Below are 20,664 nucleotides of genomic sequence, written 5' to 3' on the forward strand. Positions count from 1 at the left end.
ATAAAATAATAATACTTTATTGCGCCAAATATTAAAAAATGTACAGAAATCCGGCCTGCCAAAGCCTCATAGGGCTTGAGTGGCAGAGCCCGACAGGCAGCGGAACCGCGCAGACATTCACACAGGCAAAAAAGCACATTAGAAATAACGGACATCAAATTAGTATGGTGGTGAGAACAAAATAGACACAAGACTCATGTTACATGTAGAAAAAAAAATCCTCATCAGATTAAATTGCAAGGAAGAAAAACCAAAGTGGCAAGACAATACCTCAGATCAATGCAATAAATAAAGCAGTAACCAATGAAATCACGGGATTTACTTGACAGGTGGTAGCGCACATGAGTATGATGTCGTAAACCCTCTAAATAATGTATCGCAGCGTCTTTTTTATTTTATATTTCGTTTTTGCCCGGCGAACACTTGGAGGTAACCTGTTGAAGTGAAAGGGAACGTAATAATCTCTCACACGCCTTCCATATCTTGTAGACCGTCGGGGAATACAAAAAGGTTCCTTTGGTCGAAGAGACCGTGTGGGAACATACGGAATCTTATAGTCACTAAGCCAAAAATGTTTCAGGACGATCGTTTCCATCAGGAGGCGATCAAAATCAGGTAGAGAAAATACCTTAAAGAGACCAGAATTGGAGGGAAGGCCTAAATCATAGCCGATATTTTTTAACAAAGATCGTAGGATAGAATTAATCCTGCACTTCCAGCGAACTGCACAGTGACCATAAATCGTTATGCCATAGCGCAGTACGCTATAACCAAGGGCGTTTACGATAACTTTGCGTATTGAAAGCGGCATGTAGTACCTGGTATTGTAAAGCACACAGGAGACGGTTCGGAGCTTTTTACAAACGTGGGACAAGTGATCATTCCATGAAAGAGCACTGTCAAAGTATAATCCTAGGTATTTCACTACGATCTACTTTTAAGGCTTACGCCTTTAAAATAGATCGAAAGCTTCAGGCGCATTAATGCCACATCCTGAGGTACAGCCGCTCGCCCGGTCGTGCATCGTATAGGCGGCCGTTATGGACAGCGTTCAGGCATACACTTCCTACCTGCTGCGGTGATTGTGACATAATCTAATCGGCGTTTTCAATGACTACTTGAAAATGCAGTCTTTAATGAGCAACTAGGAAGCGCACTGTAGGAGTGAGCAACGGGCGTTCCGACGCAGCTGTCGCGGCGTTTCCCTGCGAGCAGTTGTCCCCGAGCAGTGGCGCCGCGGCGGGCGCACGGAGAACTAGGCCTAAGACGCCGTTTCTGTGCGACGTGGCGGGCCGCACCTCGCTTTGCGCTTTGTATCTAGCGGCCGTGCTAGTGGTTAACGCGCTCGTCTACGAGCCGGAGTACCCGGGTTTGAACCCGACCGCGGCGGCCGCGTTGGAGGCGAAACGCAAAAGGCACCCGTGTGCTGTGCGTTGTCAGTGCACGTTAAAGATCCCCAGGTGGTCGAAATTAATCCGGAGACCTCCACTACATCACCTCTCCCTCTCTTTCTTCTTTCACTCCCACCTTCCTCTCTGCTCGGCGCGGTTCAGGTGTCCACCGAGATATGTGAGACAGATACTTCGCCATTTCCTTTCCTCAAAAGCCAATTTAACTACCTCCAAAAAAATGACTAACCCCGGAAATTTGGGTGGCCCACTCCCGATTATTTGAAGATTGAGTTGACCCACGTTCGGAACCGACCTGGGACACCACCAGAATTATTTTGGCCTACCTTCAATTTAGGTGGCCCACCGTGCTTTCGCACAGTATTTCGTGCTTAGCAATGCTAAACTGCCAAATACTTTTTTTTACTTTTATTGTGGAATTCCGCAACTTTTATCAGAAACTTTAATCGAAAAGCTTCTGCTCGGGGTAACTTGCGTGAACTTTTTACTAACACCATACAAGGTTTATGCCGGGTGATCATTTACGAAAACTGACCGCAAAATGCCCCCACATTCCACAAACCTTTCCAACTCCAGGGGTGCAAGGAGAAAAAAACTGGCTGTGGTTTAGCTCTGGTAGACCCCTGGCTGCGCTTAGGCTTCGCTTATCCGGATACCGGGTAGAGTATGGCCGCCATCCATACTGCGAAACTATGGTATATTCTAGGCGCTATAACTATGGCGCGGGTGTGACGTCATACAGAGGGCGCAGCGAGCGCCCAATGGCTGAAGTCCCTTGACCAATGGCAGGAGCGGTGGCCGCGCGGCGACCGCGACGAGCGCGCCAGCCGTGGCGGTTGCCAGGCAACGGCGGACGCGCGCCTGTAGGAGCGGTGGCCACGCGGCGACCGCGACCGGAGAATCGAGACCCATGGTGTGACGTCGCAGTGCGGCCACGGCTCAAAGTGCGGCGACGGCGAAGAGGCGAAAACCTGGCGTAATGTAGCTATCACTACAATATATGGAAAAGCGAGGCCGATGTTTTGCACGTGAAGCTAGATAGACCTTGACAAGCACGTGGCCGGAGATTAAACAGGAACAAGATTGTACCTCCGTGTTTGCGCCCTGTGCCATGAGCCATTTATCATAGCTCGGTTTGACGTTCCCAGTTCTCCACTGACCATATGGACGACTAGAATTATACAGACAATTTTTCTGGGGGCCAGACTTTTTCAATTTACGCCTCGCTATTATCTCGTTGTCTGGAAAATGGACAGGGCAAAAATGCGCAGGGGCGATTGGAGTTTGCGTATATCTGCCACGTTAATATGGACAGCGATGAGAAGAAAACCTCGATTTTCCTGACCAGATCTTTGCTGTATATTATTGAGTGCACGACGCAGCAAAAGGCAGTGCAAAAGTGGAAATATCTTAATGCTGGCCTTTTTTTTTCTCTGGCTTCATGCTTTATAATGCCAAGGGGCCGATGCGCCTTATGATTTGTCATACGGTTATGAATGGCAGCGAAAAAACTTCTTGCAGCTTATGCCATGTTTAATGCCGCATTCAGTAGCTCCCAGCTGACTGAGCAGTTCGATCGTGGGATGCGGATGCGAACAGTCGTAGAAGGGGATACCCTATGTTGCCAAAAGTCTCCAAATGGAACCGAGCAGCCACGCCGGCGGCCGGAGCAAGCTCACAGCTGAGTGGCGGCGCTGCGCTATTAACGCTATGGCGCTGCGGACTCCGGCGCTGGCCCCCGGCTGCGAGTTTAAACATGCTGGCGTAAGTCTGCGCCCTCGCTCAGTATTACCACTACGAAGGCGCGAAATCACACGCCGCACGTATGCTGCCCACTTACTTACCCAAGGAAGGCCGGAGAGCGGCGGCACAGGCTTACGTAACCCAGTTTAAACTCGCAGCCGGGGACCGCAGCGCCGCCGCGAGCCTGCACCGACTGCCGGCGCGGCTGTTTGGTTACTTTAGGAAAGAGTACGTCGCCATGCCATGAGGCACTATCATGCATCCCATGGGCCACTATAGGCAAATCAAACTGCACCACATCATAAACTAGGCACGACTGTGTACTTCCCTCCTAGTTTTGACTTTAGCTACTCCCCTGACCGTTGGGTTCTTGCACTTTTTTCTGTTTTTCTGTCTGCCATTTTCTTGTCTGTGTTCCAGTGTGTTTGCTTTGTGTCCAGCCTCTGCATTCTTTTGTGTCTCTTCATATGCCACATTATAATGTGTGCGATTTTATATTGTATATGCCTCCTAGTTCATCTTAAAATGATGTCTTTCTGACTGTTTTGATCACTCCAACCTCTGCGTTTACGAAGAACGCGTAACTGTTAGTCACAGTTCTTGTCTGGTCAATCTATACGGGACCAACAACTGCACCAGCTATGTGCCCCGCCCACCGTGCTTTACGCTTCCGGGTGGGGCTATTATATAGAACCTGTACCTCATGAAGAATAAAATCGCACTTTACTGTACTGCATTGTGTTGTATTTTGCTATATTTTATTTTCGGTGTGCACGTGACGTTTAAACTAAGGTAGGTCCTGAGACTTTGCTTCTTTTACTTGCTGCTGGTGGCGTATATCATAGGCATGCCTGTCAGTTTTTGTTTTAGGTTGTCACTTTACACTTTTTGTGTGATGTGCTTTCAGATGTAGTGCCGAGTTTGTTGGCTCAGCGTTCACCTTGATATAGGTGTGCACCACTGAAAGGTGCACACCACTGCTGAAGGGTGGTGCGTAATGGGAAGGGACGTGGAGCTGAGGCCTCCTCAACCGACTATTTCAAATAAAAACTGGATGGGTGCTTGACTAAATGTGAGCTTGTTAGTAAGGCAATTTTTGTAATTTCATGCACCTGAATGCAATAGCAACACCATTGCATTCAAAGTTTCATTATTGTTAAAAGCTTTTGTATGTCTTATAAAAAAAGAACTGCTGTAAATGCAACCTACCCGCCCAGTGATTAGAACTGTACAACTATATCAGCGTGTACATTTGGCTGCTGACTAAAGTCACCATGGTCGTTGACAAAGTTGTGGACGTTTTGTGCATAGTAGTGGTAAAGTGCTTCATTATAGGTGGCATGCATGTACCGCTTAAGCGAAGTGAAACTGTTCGGACACTAGTTTTGAAATGAATTTGTTTATGTACAGCGTGGTTGGCATGTATTCATGTGCAGGAGGCACGTCCACTGGATGTATCATTGCGAGTGAAGCTTCTGCGACTGCTGCTGGACTCCGGACATGCGTTGGATGCCTATAAACAAGCCATGGAGGCAGAAGATGACACCCAGTTTAGTCTTCAGGCCTTCCACTCGCTCCTCTGGCAGCACTGCTTGGCTGACATCTTTGAGGCACGTGTCTTCTTTCGTAGGCGACCATAATAAACAGGAGGATTTTTGTGCGGCGGTGTCCAGGAGACATGCAGGGGTTTAGGCACTGCAGAACACAGCTCAATGGCAACATCTCAAGCTTCTCAGCGTCATTGGTTGCCACTTTTGAGCTAGCAAGCAATAAAATACAAGGATATTGCCTGAAATTTAGTGGCGAGTTATTGCCAGTGCTTGAATTTTTTTGTGTAGTTAATTTCAGTTTTGTAGATCACTAGTTTGCTGTAGCAAGGTCTGAAGGTGTGTTCTTAACAACAGTAAAAAGAGCACAGAAATCAGACTGTCATGAGACATGCTCACTACACATGCTCATTTTGTCAGGTGAGTAGGTAACACAGATAGCTGTATGAACGAGGGCTTCTCAAAAGTGTTACATCACCATCAGCATGGTGAGTGATAAGTGAAAACAACCCCTGCTGGCCAAAAAGAATGTTGTCTATGTGGCCCCGAGCACAAGACACATATGGTCCAGAGAATGGGTGCTCTAGAGATTGTACTGTTTGTGGTTATGTGACGTTCAGTGCAAGCTTGTTGTTTTTCTGCATCCAGGTGTGCCACAAGGATCGTGTCAACCCAGTTGATGAAGATTTTATGACCAAGTACCTGTTGGCGCTAGACCAGCTGGCCACTCTGGCATTAAGCAAGCACAACAACTCACTTTCAAGCAAGCACAACAACTCAGTTTCCTTTAATGTATCCAGTTCACCAACTGCAGACACAGACAAGCATGGGGAACAGACCTCCCTGGAGGACGCCATCAGTGCTGTTGAAATGTGAGTGGTCCACTAAAGAGCAGGTTTCTTACTTGCTTAGTTACTGCGCATCTAAATTTGGTTACTAGGCTTGGACACAGGCATTAGCATGTTTCAGCATGCACTTATTTGATGCATTTTTGCCTCATCTACTTCTGTTTTGTGTTTCCTTGAGTACCCTTGTGTAGTGTAAAGATGCAAAAAGGCACATGGTTTCTGAACTGATTCTGTGAGGTGTTCACAAGGGACAAGGTGAGCACAGCACGCGTGAAAGATGAGACTTTGAGAAGAAAGGGCCTCCTGCCAATGTAAGGCACAACTGCACGAATTGGGTGTCGATAAGTCTGCTTGCTGCTGTGGCCTTCAGCAGAAACACACCACAATAATACTACGCACTTTTACTATGTACAAGTTATGTACGAATGCTTTCATAGCTACATGGAATGTAGTTAGCTAAGATAACACTTTGTTTCCCATGCTGCGTCTGCTTGCACTAATGAAATTTGAGCAGTCATCCACACACCTGTCTAGAGCACTCGAGCAGCGCACTGGGGAGTACACTTCTGCCATTTCAGAGTGGCCCAGGGCTCCAAACTTGGCATTATCCCGCATGCACATTCCCATGGATCCCGTTGAAATCCTCATGTCCTTAAAAGCGGTATGAAGCCCACCGAGCACCGGTGATTTCATAAATGCACAACAGAGCGCGTCGTTCGAGTGCTCTTTACAAGTGTGTGGACGACCATACTATTTATATGCTACCATCAGGCTAAAACAAAAGCACGAGAACAAGCAATTAGCTTAGCCGGGTTTATTTCTCTGGAAAATAAGTGAGTACCTATAGTAACCCCCTGTGAAACTGGTCAATGCAATTTGCTGGTCCAACTTCATCAACACAAAGGTACACACTACATTTCTTGCATTGCAACCTTGCTTGCCAATTGCATGTTGGCATCTTGCGATGGGTAGTATTGTTTTTAGGCACTTCCTCTGGAATGTGGTTCACACCTTCACACCTTCACACCTTCATACCTTACTGCTTTCAGAATGTCCAACGCTCTGTTGGACACAGCAGTGGTGGAGATTCACATTGCTTCTGTTTCATCTCCTGTGGTGTTTTCTGCCCTCATGAGATCAAGAGCAATCTGCAATTTGAACTTCTCAAGCTGAATTTCCGAAACCTTTGCTAGTGAATGACTTGCCAACCAGCGGTTACCTCACAGTCCTGACGGCAGCACACGAGGATGCACTAACAAACGCTTTTCAGACAGAACTTCTACTGCATGTATTGCAACAAAATTTCGATGAGCAAGGGCATCTACTGCTCTCAGAACAGGGAAGAAAATAACAAGTGATTTACAGATTACGAAAACATTCACGAGAAAAGGCAGGCACGTATTTTGTGCAGTGACTTCTGAGGAATGCCACGTTTTCTGCTCTGCTGCTGCTGCTGCTGTTGCAGGGCCTGCTGCCACTGAGGGAGGATTTATAAAACGTCCATGTGATTTTTATATCAGATACTAGATCTGCAAACTCTCGTTACTTTTTGGCCATATATATAAGTAGCCACTGGGATACAACGGGTTAAAAGTATGTGAGCAAAAATAACTTAATGAGTAAATCTAAGGGCACCTAGAAGTAGAAGTGAACAGTGATAAAAAAGTATAATGTTGAGTGTCACATTGAGCACATTCATACTGAGCTGATGCCAAAGTATCTTATCTACTCCCTAAGTAGGGGTTGGCCTAGTGGTCTGGGCATCCGCTTCGGCTGAGGAAGATGGTCGATTCGAAACCCACTGCCGGACACCCAGTAGGAAAAATGGGTACACGCGTCCCCCGGCATGGCGCCCAGCTTCCTAAGGGGTGTGAGCTTGGCGGAGGCTCCACAAACTCCGCTGCACTCTTTCAGAAGCAAACGCCGTTTCCAACACATCAGTCTGCGAATGTGGTTCATGTTACCGTGTTTACAGGGGGATCTCACTGAGAAGTGAAGAGTTCAAGCTAGTAAGCTCTAACAAAAAAGTCTCAACAGACATTCACTGGTTCAACTGTCACTACAGTAAGCAATACTTCGATGTTTCAAGAAAACTTCAGAGTATTACTGTGGTCTTAGACAAGTTCAAATTTTCCCAGCTGTCTGACTTTGCGAGTAAAAAAAAGGGGGGGGGGGGGGGGGAACAATGGGCTTTACCACACAAGGGGGATTTCAGTCCCTCATGGATAGATTTTCTATCGAGGAAGGGTCAGGTGACCAAAGGCCCTTTCCCAAGCATTTCACTCTAGAAGGGGCTGAGCAACCAGGTCGGTGCAAATTTTGTAGCCATTAGAAACCTAGTTGTACCCGGCGGCACTAAGGATCGATGCCAGCACGTCCCGAATGCAAGGTAGATGCTCTACGTCATGGCCACTGCATTGGTCACAAAAAGAAGTTGAGGAAAGTACGCCGAATTAAATTTTAAAAATTTTAATTTTATCTGAAACATATCACTGCCTGCAAAAGCTAGTGCACCTGTTTGCGCAGGCTAAGTCTACACCCAAAAAGTAGTTCGCCATGCAACCATAGTGAACACAAGCATATTTCGTTGTGACAAACCTTAAGTACTGTGACTGGCCCCTCCTGAACTTCGTTTTACCTCTTGCCACATTTTCGTCCTGTGACTCGTCAAGACTTCGAGAAGCAAGAATTATATGTGGGGGTATGATACGTGGGGCTGGTAGGGTGAATCGCTCCAACTCAATTCGTGCCCAAAAAGTAGCGGCCCGAACACTGAGTGCCTCACAGCTTCGACCGCAATTTTCAATGCTAACATGTTTTATACTGCTCTTTCTTTTCGTCCAAACACTCACTGGAGTTTCGAGAAGAACGAATGATACGAAGTGGAGTAGTATGATTTCACGGACGCACTAGTGCCGCAGCCTCTGCAGTCTATGAAACGGAGCATAGACTGACATGTATGCCACAAGCTGGCCAGTTATGGAACAGGAGTTACACTCAGTCAGAGGAGAAAATTAATGAAGTATGGAAGCCAGTGATATAGTGAGATGGTGGTACTGATGCACCAACACAGTTGTGTGTTTTCAGGCATTGCTCAACTTCCTTGATTACACGCCTCTACAGACAGAGAGGTTCCACATCCCGTGTCATCAACCGCTTAGGGCAGTTACTTGTATAAATAGGTCTTAACACTCCACATAAGTACACTGACGCTGAACCATGCATAAGCCATCACAAAAAAGCGCCATGTTCTGGCTACCACTGTGGTTGAGCAGCAGTTCCATCAGTGCAGAAGCACACAAACCACATGATGCACCGCCCTCTTGCTCAACCCAATACAACAACCCAACGATTTTCTGACGACCCGCTTCTAGAAGTAAATTTCCAGTTGCACCTTTGCCTCACAGCTCTATCATTCAACTTCAGTTATTTTTGTTAAATGCTACTAGCACTTCCACAGCTCTCAGTATGATTATTCGCTCATAAACTGCTGGCAGATTGGCTGCTCGTGTTGATAAAAAGGCCGTTATGAACTCTATTTTGATTGCAGAGAAACAGAAACAACACTCTTTATCACTGAAGAAAAACAGTATTTCACTCATAGAAAACAATATTTGCCAAAAAAAAACCACAAAAACTAGAACCACACTCCTAAAAAAAGACAGAAAAGAGTCCGCAGAATTTTCAAAACATAAAAATTGATGACTCGAAACCTTTTGTATGACCCATTTAGTACAGATCACGGTCATATGATTAAAATGCATGCATTGTGCACAGGTTGGACTGCCTCCTTGCAAAAACACACAAGGAGAAGTGGCCTCCGAGCAGGGCCTGGGAGTTTGTGCTGCAGCATGTCACTGGCCAGCTCTACCTCCACGTGGCTACTTTGATGCTAAAACGGCCGCTGAAGGTGCGCATATGCTTCTCAAAGCTCTCATTTTACAAGCATGGCACTGACTTGCTTTATATTTTTTTCCCTGCTTCATAAAAGTTCTTGGCAGTTTGGTGTGGAAGGTTATCTAGTGATAACATCAGGCAGTAGTTAACAGATCGACCTCTTTAATGACGAACACTGACTAGCTTTCGCAGAGTTCATTTATGTCTGAAATCTTTTCAAACGTGCCTTCACTTATAAACTCCCTCCTGCAGTCAAGAGTTTCTTCATTATGCCATGCATTAACACCTGACAAGTTTTTGTGTGCCTACTTGAGTCAGCCTGTTGATTGCAAGAAAACAATAATAGATTAGGGTGGCTTAGTGTTCAAGACAGCATTTTCTGTATGGCTGCCAACCACCAACCATTTTCATGCACTGATAAGCTCTGTCCGGTTCACTGCTGCGCTTTACTTCATACCGATGCCTTGAAAACATCAGCAGCCAATATAATTTACTAAGAGCCCTTGCTACTGAACTCCACAAGGCATTAATAAAGAAAAGAGAAAGATTTGTACTGGTGTTGTAAGCACGTTCTACTGACATAGCTAAAGGATTCTGATTACATATGAAAGATGCAAATTCTATCTTTCTGCTTGTTGCCTGTTTATGGGCAGTGCCTGAACTTAGGCTGGAAATTACAATATGCTGGGTGCCAAAACATTCTAGCAATTCTGTGATGAAGATGCTGATAGAACTGTAATATCAGCTAGTAATACATAATAGTACCTTAATACCATATTTTCCGGTGTATAAGACGCGGTTTTTTTTCAAAAATCTTGCTGGTGCGTCCTATACAAGGGTGCGTCTTATATGCGAATTTTCCGTTTTATTTTGCGAGTTCAGAAATTGCTCAGGCTCATGTTCAAGCTTTTTTCACCGAAAAAATATTACTACCAATAACGCGGTTGTAACATGGTTAATACTTAATACGGGGACCGCCGTGCGCAACTTTTTTAGGTGAACTTTATCATGAAACGGCGGGGTTCACCACTTCCGGGATCTTAAACACGCGGCCGTTTCGGAGGCCCCAAGCAAAGGTAATGTGAAATGACAAAAGATGGCGACAGTCGCGCTTCTCGCCATTGACAAGACAAGCCAAGAGAAGGCGATGTTTTTTTTTAGTCACCCTTTGCAAGTACGTAGTGCGAAGAGAATGCTTCAGACGCGTTGCCTTTTCGATAGCGCATCCGAAGATGAAGACTTTGAAGGTTTTATGTAAAAATAAATTATTATGGACATAGAGTTCTTTCGCTTTTTTTTCTCTTGTGCTAAAACGTGGACTGGTATGGCGTGGGTGTTACATTTTTCGATCTCTTAGCGTTGCTTAAGAACTTCTCGCACGTACGGTGCATTTTGCGATGGTCGCATAAGCATGTTTAATTAAGCCTTACTAGCCTAACTGGGTAAATGGGGGTGCGTCTTATACATGGGTGCGTCTTATATACCAATTTTTTCAATGACACCCTGCATATATGGCGGGTGCGTCTTATACAAGGGTGCGTCTTGTACACCGGAAAATACGGTACTCTCTTAAGAGAGAGTAGTATATAGTAGATAAGAATAAAACTTCCTATTACACACCTATTGCACACCTTCGCCTCAGTTGAAAGATCATAGCACTGAGAAGAGTCGCAACACAGACATTGGTGTTGTGTGTTTCTTCCTTTGTGTTGCTTAAAAGAAATTGCGATCTTATGCTGTTATCATTCACCATGTACCAAGACCGATTAGCCTGCTAAAAAGCTTTAATAAAGCACATGTGCAGAGTACTTTTGTGCTGCTTAGCTGAATGAGGTCCTCCCATATGTCGTTGGTAGTGTGAGGCTCGAAGCATGAAATACTTCACTTAGGCTCATAAATAAGAAGATGCTCCAAGTTTCCTTTTTTTTTGACCGTTTCTTCTATAAGTTGTATTTTGTCTAAGTGCTGCCAATTTTAGAAAAACATTATATTATGCTGAATAGGCTGTAGCAAAGTATCACAAGTGGCATTTCTGCTGCAGCGAGTAGTCAAGACTTCAGAGACCACCAGGTTTTTACTGAGCAAAGCCTCTGAATAGGGTTCCTGCATACAAAGTCATTAGTAAGCAAACCTCTTATCTTCAGCATAGTCTATTGTGATACATTTGCATTTCAGTCGCATAATTTTTTCACACCATTTCGCATTCTTCGTGATTAACCTTTGGTAATAGTACTATTTTTGTGTCAATGGTTCTGTTCACTTGCATCAGTTTCTACAGGCGCGTGTACTGTGAGATATCGGCACACATTAAAAGAACCCCTGGTGGTCAAAATTTCTGGAGCCCTTTACTATGGCGTCCCTCATAGCCAGAGTCGCTTTAGGATGTAAAACTCTCAAAAACCAAAGTTGCATCAGTGAAATGTTACTGTACCCTATTGCACTTTTAGTGTCTACCCACAGTGATGTTTAATTCCCATTATAGCCTCATGTCAGCTATTTTACTGTGCTTTTTGGCTGTACATACCACTAAACACCATTTGTCACAAATGTATCCTTATAGTCCGAGCAACTTAAATGTGGGAGTGTCTGATGATTGGCAGTGCATGACGACCTCTCTTTTCCAAACTTGGCTTCCCAGGAGAGCTATGACTGGCAAGAAGCACACAGCTATGCAGTAGCCCTGCTACTGATTGCTTACTCAGTGCATCCCCCAAGCAGTCTCTCTCAAGAAGGCTGGTTTCTGGCTCTGGACACACCCAAGCGAAGGTTTCTTGAGAATGTCTTTCTCCGAGCACAGCACCGTCTCTCAGTCTCTGGTGAGTGTGAATGCAGCACAGCAGTCCTGCTTTCAAAGGATGCATGACACTAGGGTTAGGAACATAACTGAACTGTTGATTGCATCTTATTCCTGATATGTCAAGCTGTAATTGCTGAATATTTCAGCCTCATCGGTGTGCCACATGCTTCTAAAATGAATTTTTTAGTTTCTTTGCGGACAGGTCGATGGTTTTCTTTTGTTGCCCACATTTCGTTTAGCTGCGAATTTAAAGTTAACGCATGCATTCAAAAACTACTAAGAAATAAGCAGAATGTACAAATCTTTCGCACTCATAATGAATGAGAAACATCACTGTTTATGCGCTGTAATAAAATATTCTATTTAGTCTAGTGGCAATGTTACGCTTACTCGGTAACGGCAACATATTTTCTTTGTTAATGAAAGAACAAATATATAAAGATCCTGCCTGCCAGCAATACACAGGTACTGACTGCAACTCATTGAATAAATTAAAAATGATTGTGCTTTTTTCAAAAGCAGGACATAGCTGCTTAACACGTATCCCCTCAGTGGTTATTGCTAGGGCTATGCTGCTAGGAATGGCTGCCATAAAATAAAATAAAAAAACTGCTGCTAAACAAGAACGGTCACTCTATGCCTGGCTTCGCACTCACTACAACCAGCTCCATGCAGCGTGCGTTAACGCATTTTGCTACAATAACAACTACTGCTTAGCCAAAAAAATATTTTGGTCAGGACAGGGAAAAACTCTTTTGACTGTTGTTAGAGATGGAATGCTTCTGGCGAGCAGATTACAAAATGCCAGCTGCTCCTGGTGCTGTGATTTTTGCAAACATCAGCAGTTCATCTTGCAGACTATGCTCACGGATACTGTGTTCAAACATCACATATGAACAAGACTTGCTGCGCGAACAACGCTCACACTTTCATTCGTATATGTGGCTTGCACACAAGCCACCATGAGCCGTACCAAGTAGTAATCAAATGCAGTAAGTGAAGGCATAAGCAAAGAACCCTTCACAATTTTGTGCTCATATAGAAAGAACATGGTTCGTCCGAGACAAACTCTAGCTATGTCATGAGCTTTCATGCATGGTTTAGCAGAGCTACACTACAGCATTGTACATGACAGCAAGTTGAGCCGTGTCACAAATGTTGTAACATCCCATGAAATACAGTAGCAATCTGTCACATGCAGTCCTCTAAGCCTGGTGAAGGTTTTTCATATGTCACCATCAATGCGGCCGTCACTGTGTTTCACCTATGCTCCTGTCATCATCGCCGTATATTCTCTAGGTTGCACCAAAGGTGGATGTGGAGCAAGAACAAGACTGTCGCAGCACGACAGTCTGACCTCTTTTCGCAAATCTGACAAGTAGTAATTGGGAGTCACGATGCTCACAATGGCTTGTATGCAAGGCCACATATATGGGTGAAAGTGGGTGTGTTGTTTGTGCAGTGAGTCTGTAGCTTATCAGAGCCGAAATTGCAGATGGTGTGGTGGCAGGCATGGGCTCATGACATTGCAAGAAGTGTTTCAACATGGAAGTCATTGTATTTGGGAGGAGCTTTGTAGTCTCAATTTCTGTCTTATTTTAGGGCAAGGAGTGCGCCTAGGGAACTTTTTTGGAGATAGACTTGGGAGGTAAATGTGGTACAGTATGGTATTACACTGTATGGGTTTTACTCAGAAACACTAAAAAAGAAAATTACCTGCACAATTTATAAATGTGTTCAAAATGTCTTGTATGGTGTGCTATTAGAGGGTAAAGAGAAAAAAGACCTGTATAGGGCAAGAGACCTGGTATAGATATAGGAGTCCAGTGAGCAGCAAAACAAGGAGGATGTCTTCGAAACGTAACTCTTTATTTGGGCTGACTTGCAACCGCAAAGAACTGAATCACTCGGCGGCGGCATAGCAACAAGCGTGCTCGGCGGTCGTCGAACAGAATCCCCAAATAAAGAGATTTGTTTCGAAGACATCCTCGTTGTTTTCCTGTTTGCCGGACTGCAGTCACCACTACGTGATAATATGTTCAAGTCAGAGAAGCCTAAAAGCAAGTTCACCTTAAGAAACGTAGAACGATTTAGCGTCCCCAGAATTTATACGAAGTATGGTAAACGATGCAGAGCTTACTATCTGCCTGCATTATTCAACAAACTATCCGATGTCGATATCAACCATACATCGATAAAAAAAGTAAAACAAGTGCTGAAGGATGTTTTCCTTAAAAATCTATAAAAAGGTTCGCACCTTATCATTAAATGCTGTAGAGGTGTTACGTTGTATATTTGCACATTCACTATTTCATTTTCTTTATTCAGGTCTATAGAGGTGTAACAATATATATATTGGCCTTTTTACTTTTGTTTGTTTCTTCATGGATTTTCCCCGTGTCTGTAGAGAAGCTGCAGTGTACCTGTGTACACTTGCCCGGTTCTTGAGTTACTCACAACATTCCATCTGTCCACAGACTGTCTATGGTGACATATCCAGCTGTGTTACAAGATACTTTGAATGATCTTGTCCTTTACTCATGAAATTTCCGCTGTCCATATAGCGGTGATGGTAACATGTTGCACTTGTTTTTACGTTGTGCTTCAATAAGAATGTCAAGCAAGTGATTTATTTCCACGAAAGGTACCAAGAAAACACGTGCATTTCACAGGCTGCCGGCACCCCAGAAAAGCACAACAGTGCTCAAGCAGTGCGGGAATGTACGCTTTGTGAGCAGTTGGATAAAATAAACTATTATTATTATTATTATTATTATTATTATTATTATTATTATTATTATTATTATTATTATTATTATTATTATATAAGCTCCGGAATTATTTTCCGGAATACAAAATAGCAATATGTCAGACGAGCATGTCATGACCCCTTTGTGCAATGTACTTAATTGCTGTATCATATATGTGGAGCGTTATTCAAACGTGTAATCTTAATATCAACAGTTAAGCCATTGACCTGTATGCTGTAGCCAGTTCCTTATGTGTGGCTGACTTACCAATTCTGGTTGCAACACCCAAAAAATCTACACATTTACACACACTCGAGCCCTACTTTACCATCAACGTCAGAGTAAAGTTCGATCTGATATTTCACAACTTACACTGATATTTCTACTTCACTGTCCAACATGCTCAGGCCTTTGGCTTTGCTGCTTGACCGTTCTTGCTCCTCTCACCTCCCCATTTCTTCATGAACTGATCTGCAGCATGAGCATGCGTTCAGGCAAATTTTTTTTTTTCTTCAATCAAATAGGAGCATCTATAGAAATGTGTGCAGCTTTGCAGTGGGAAATGCTAAAGCACACCATACTGTCTTGATTTTGAGGTGTTCTTAATTGGATGATTGGTTTGGTTTATTGGGGTTTAACGTCCCGAGGCAACTCAGTCTATGAGGGACGCCGTAGTGAAGGGCTCCGGAAATTTAGACCACCTGGGGTTCTTTAACGTGCGCTGACATTGCACAGCACACGGGCTTCTAGAATTTCGCCTTTATCGAAATTTGGATGAGTTGACTCGACATGTCCAAAAGAGCAGCACCCTGATTGAGCGGCACCTCCTTTTTTTAGCTCTTCGCTCAGCAAATCAGCAAAGTATGTGCTGCATGCATGAAGCGGGAATAGCGCAAAAATCAATAGGTTGGACAGAAGGGTAGTCTACACTACATACATAAGTATACATACATAAGCCTGGTTTGGCTGGTCACGTAGAGCGAGCGCCTCCCCCACGGCAGTGGCGCGTGGAGGATTCGCTGGGACGATCGCGACGAGCCGAGTTGGGGGGGCCGCTTTTCCACAGCTGGCATGACGTCACGTACAGCGAGCGCCCCTCGCGGCAGCGGCGCGCAGCTGCAGCATGGAGGATTCGCTGGGACGATCGCGACGAGCCGAGTTGGGGGGGCCGCTTTTCCACAGCTGGCATGACGTCACGTACAGCGAGCGCCCCTCGCGGCAGCGGCGCGCAGCTGCAGCATGGAGGATTTGCTGGGACGATCGCGACGAGCCGAGTTGGGGCCCCGCTTTTCCACAGCTGGTATGACGTCACACATAGGTCAGGTTAAAGGTCAATGGTGGATTCTCCGGGACGACGGCCAAGAGCAGAAACCTCGAGCAGTATTGCTTTCGCAATAAAAGCATCAAAAGTCAGTCAGTATTCTATGAAATTCACCAGAAAATCTGTCAGTCATATTGCGCAGCCGATAGGAAGCACCAATAATAACATTAGTAATTCCAAATTGGACGGTATCCAAACACATTCTAGAAAAGTAGCAATAGCGATGGGAACGGCAGATACTTATTTCTTTGTAGCAATAAGGACGCCCTTCTCTTCCCTGTTTTTTCTATCATAATGAAAAAAACAAGATACAGATTTACTGAGAAGAATGTTATATCCGGAACAGAATCATCTAGCCAAGTTTCAGTCAATGCCAAAAGTGAAGCACACATTGAGTTGACAAGCGATGAACGGGAGACAGTTTTTGAGAGAACACTTCAGATGTATGTGGTCAGGAAGTTAATATTATTCTCTGAATTAGGACGCAAATTCGGAAAAGAAGACGAAGGCACTGGTAAATCTGTGATGGAATGATGAACTGGTACAGCGTGGCTGCCTACGACATCCCAAACATAAATATCATTAATGATATGCAGTTAGTAGAAAGCCAGGCACATGTGATCACCTTCTTTTTTAATCAATCAAGAGAACTGGAGAAGCTGGTGGCCTTTGTCACGAACAGCCTCAGAATTGTCACATCTGATGCTAAAATTTGTGTCCTTCAGCTTGCGGCCTTTACTTAAGATGACTTCAGCTTCTGTATTGTTGAAGAATTTTCCTATAATGGGTCGCTTCTTCTTGGTTTGTGTTCGTTTACTCACCAAGATGCATGCACACACCTACACGCAAAAAACAAAGGGCAGCTGTCTTCTTGCATAACTTCATTCTTCAAATATTCTCAGCTTCATTTCGATATGCATATTTTTCTGCCTCTCCTCTTGTGCAGGTCACATGCTACAAACTCTCTGTAAAAGTGAAGCTGATGACATGAATCGGTGGCTTTATAACCTCAAGCAAAAGATATGCATGCCTGAGGTGAGCCACAGCGTTTAGTTTCTCTTGTGCTGATTCACGTTTTGATGCTGGATGAATGAATTTTCATTGTTTTGTCAAGATACTGGTAACACTTTTGCACACCAGGTCTAAAAATCTCAGCCTCATACATGACATGCTTGCATCTGTATGTAACACCTGCAGCAATGCACATACCGCCATTGTAGGCTGTAGTAACTTCTCACTGTAAATTGATATAGCAAAGCTGGAATTCATTACCCTATAACATAGCCTTCCATGCTGATTCTACTTTTCAAGCACAACTCTAAGCATGCTTTCATTGCCATAAATTCCAGTAACCTTGGTTTGGAACATAATTTTGTCTTTTTTCTAGTAAAACTTGTTGCTGGGCTAGTTGGTCGTACATTCCGGTGTAATGGTGGTACAATGCAATGTGCAGGTGATTCAGGGATATGCCATTTCAAAGATGTTCGCCTGGTGTAGTTTTTGTGCACTTGACAAAGACACAACTGATGATATCTGTTGCTAGCTGGTACCGTCACACTGTACGCCACGCATCATGTTAATGTAGCACCCGTGTTAAATGCAACAACAAAAGATATGGCTGCCAAACTGTTTGGCATATAACCTGTTTACACAGTTTTTTTTTAATGAGCAAATTCATGCACCCTGCTGAAACAGCGGGCAGCATCACAGGCCATCCATTATGTGCAAAGGCACGGGCATCAAAAGCAACAGAGGCATGTTTCAGGCACCTTTCTTTGGTGCCGACTTTTGCACGTTTCTCATTTTCAGTGCACAAAGAATAAATTATTTCTGCTGGCGGAATTTCTTGTCAGGTTCGAAAGAAAATTTACAGAGGCCTTTTTGATGGTGAAGCCAGTACATCATGGCTGCTCCAAAACCCAACTCTTGATACCTGTGCCTTTGAGCTTCCTACCAGTGCAGACCTTCTTAGACATGATCAAGGTAGGTAACAAACTCTGGCTGGTATATTTATAGACTTTTTGTGGTGTGTTCAGCAGGACCTTATTTAAAAATTTATGGCTTTAGCTTGGCTGCTTTCAGTGTGGCTGTTAAAACTACAGTGCATAATGTGAACCAAAATGGCACAACATGCCATGTGACTTTGCCCTTTATGCAAATGATCAAAATGCGACTACATTTGATGAAAATGTGTTCTTTCATATAGTAGCTCAGAGAATTTAAAAGCACTTAGCTTGGAAAAATACTGTTGCAAGACTGGACTGCGCCACGCCATTTCATGTCAGCCCACGCACTGCTGAGGTGATGTCTGTTTGTGTAATTCAGTTAACTTGTTGGCTAAACGTGAAAACATCTGTACAGACGTATGTCCAAACATAGTCTTACCAAATCTTGATATATTTTAGAGTGAAAGCTCTACTGCTCCAGTACAAAGCTGAAGGTCACGCAGCTAGGAAATTTGACCTTCAAACCAGGAGGAGCAGAGACTTGGCTCTGATGTCATGCCACGCGGCTCGCCACGCCTCGCACTCACTCGCCTCGCAACTATCGAATCATGTCACTCGCAGCGCCTCGCCACAGCTACACTACATATGTAGAGCAGACCGCAACTCTCGCAACCGGTATAAATCGCATGATGCGCTGTTCGCTACATAAAAGTGTGTGGTGTGTGCTTACCTTCGTGTGCTTACCTTAACAGAGTTTTCGCTCGCCTTACTAGGGTTCTTTTATTGCTCTATGTGCAGTTAAATCTTTATTTAGCAAAACTTACGATGTGACTTGTGCAGTTTTTTTCTACTATTAGTTCAGTTGTTTAATTAAAAAAAATTGGAGGACGCTTAAGCTTCGCCTTTGAGTGGAACGCGACAGCATCTTGCAGCGCTGCCTGCTGCCAGGCAGCCGTGTAACGCCGTCACCCTTTCATCGCTCTTTCGGCCTGATGCCTTGCCCGTTGGACAAATCGAAAATTGTTTAAAGGAAATGACGCAGCAACAGTCTTACTTGTCTTGGGGGACGACCCTGAACCGCGCATGATATGCAGCCCCTGATTATAGGCCGCTGGTTCAAATCCCTGCCGCGAGCTAAGTTCTAACTTAACTAGTATGTTTATGCTGCATGAAATGCTGAATCGTATGACACCATCCGGAACATTCTGAACTGGAACCAAGGAGGTCATTAATGGTAATCGGATATCTTTTGTAGGTTCTTTGAAGGTATATTTGAATTTTTTTTGACAGAAGAAAAATCAAGAATATGAAATAATGTCAAGTTTTAACACAGTGACATTAAAGTCATATCAAGCCATACAGTGTCACTTTGTGGATTTCTCAGCTTACTTTGAGTCGTATGCTTTTTCTGTTATGTAAGACTGCTTGATTGCAGGTTTTAGAGCATTACACCAGCATAATAGATGGAGACATAGAAAAAGCAGACAGGACAATTCTATGTCTTTGGTCGTTATGTCGGTGCCATGCTCCTGGAAGTGAGTCTCCAACTCCCCCAACTTTCTGCTTTAAATGGATTGCAAGCCTTACTGCTCGCACTTGTTTGTTGGTTCTTCTTTCCTCCTGGCTATTTCCATTTCTTGTCTTCCTTACGAACACTGCTTAATGCTCAGTGTGCAGCAAACATGTAATGAATCCTTGTGCAGAGTCACAACGGCTGTATCCTGGATCTCTTAACCACCTTGTTTGGTTAACACTGCACTGGAGAAAGAAACCTGTGACCACCGAGCAGTGCTTTGAGGTGAGCTGTGCTTCACGACAAGAATCCCTGCTACAGTGGTCACCCACTTCTTCCTTTGTGCATTTCACAGGCGCAAGTGTTTGAACGACTGCCACTGAAGACACGCACATTTGACTCAGCGGAACCAGAGACACTAAGCCAGATGGACACACTGGCATTTTTGGAGGCAACGTGCTTTTGTGCAGCTCAGTCACTGGAACAGGGATCGCTCCACCTTTCCAGGTGTCCCTTGTCTCTTCCTCCACAGGCAGGCCTACAGCTGTGCACAGAGTCCCAGGCTAACTGGTGGAGTTCAGCCTACCACCTGCTCACAAACACTGCCAGGTGAGGGGGCAAATAATTCTGGCAGCGCTAGTGTGGGCAGGCAAGCCATGCAGCTGTCTCTGTTAGGAGCACCCTTGAGTCATTGCCTGATAAACAAAGTGAAAAGAAGCTGAGAGAAACCCTTGCAACTGAGAACACTATTCTCTGTTTCCTGAGGATGCTTACTTGTACCTCCAGCTTTTTCAGTGCTGTTCTGTGCATAGTAAGGCCAGTGTTGTTTGTGATATGTCAATTTTATTGTTCCTGATCATTCGAGCATTGTTTGTAGAAAATTTTTAATTGTA

At 44.4% G+C, this 20,664-nt stretch overlaps 1 protein-coding gene across 6 annotated transcripts in view; it reads left to right on the forward strand.

The window, feature by feature from the left end:
- LOC149342465 (uncharacterized) overlaps positions 1-20,664 on the forward strand; it is a 77,864-nt gene that overhangs the window by 23,221 nt on the left and 33,979 nt on the right. For all 6 annotated transcript variants that reach the window (XM_089544837.1, XM_089544836.1, XM_089544835.1 and 3 more), the window contains 8 exons: positions 4,589-4,762; positions 5,348-5,571; positions 9,325-9,457; positions 12,083-12,260; positions 17,259-17,347; positions 18,166-18,295; positions 19,962-20,056; positions 20,127-20,380. In XM_089544837.1, coding sequence (XP_089400963.1) covers positions 4,589-4,762; positions 5,348-5,571; positions 9,325-9,457; positions 12,083-12,260; positions 17,259-17,347; positions 18,166-18,295; positions 19,962-20,056; positions 20,127-20,380 — 1,277 coding nt within the window. The remainder of the gene's footprint in view (positions 1-4,588; positions 4,763-5,347; positions 5,572-9,324; positions 9,458-12,082; positions 12,261-17,258; positions 17,348-18,165; positions 18,296-19,961; positions 20,057-20,126; positions 20,381-20,664) is intronic.

The sequence above is a fragment of the Amblyomma mixtum genome, chromosome 5, assembly GCF_055824585.1.
Source record: "Amblyomma mixtum isolate Tamu chromosome 5, ASM5582458v1, whole genome shotgun sequence".
In the NCBI taxonomy this organism is placed as follows: Eukaryota; Metazoa; Arthropoda; class Arachnida; order Ixodida; family Ixodidae; genus Amblyomma; species Amblyomma mixtum.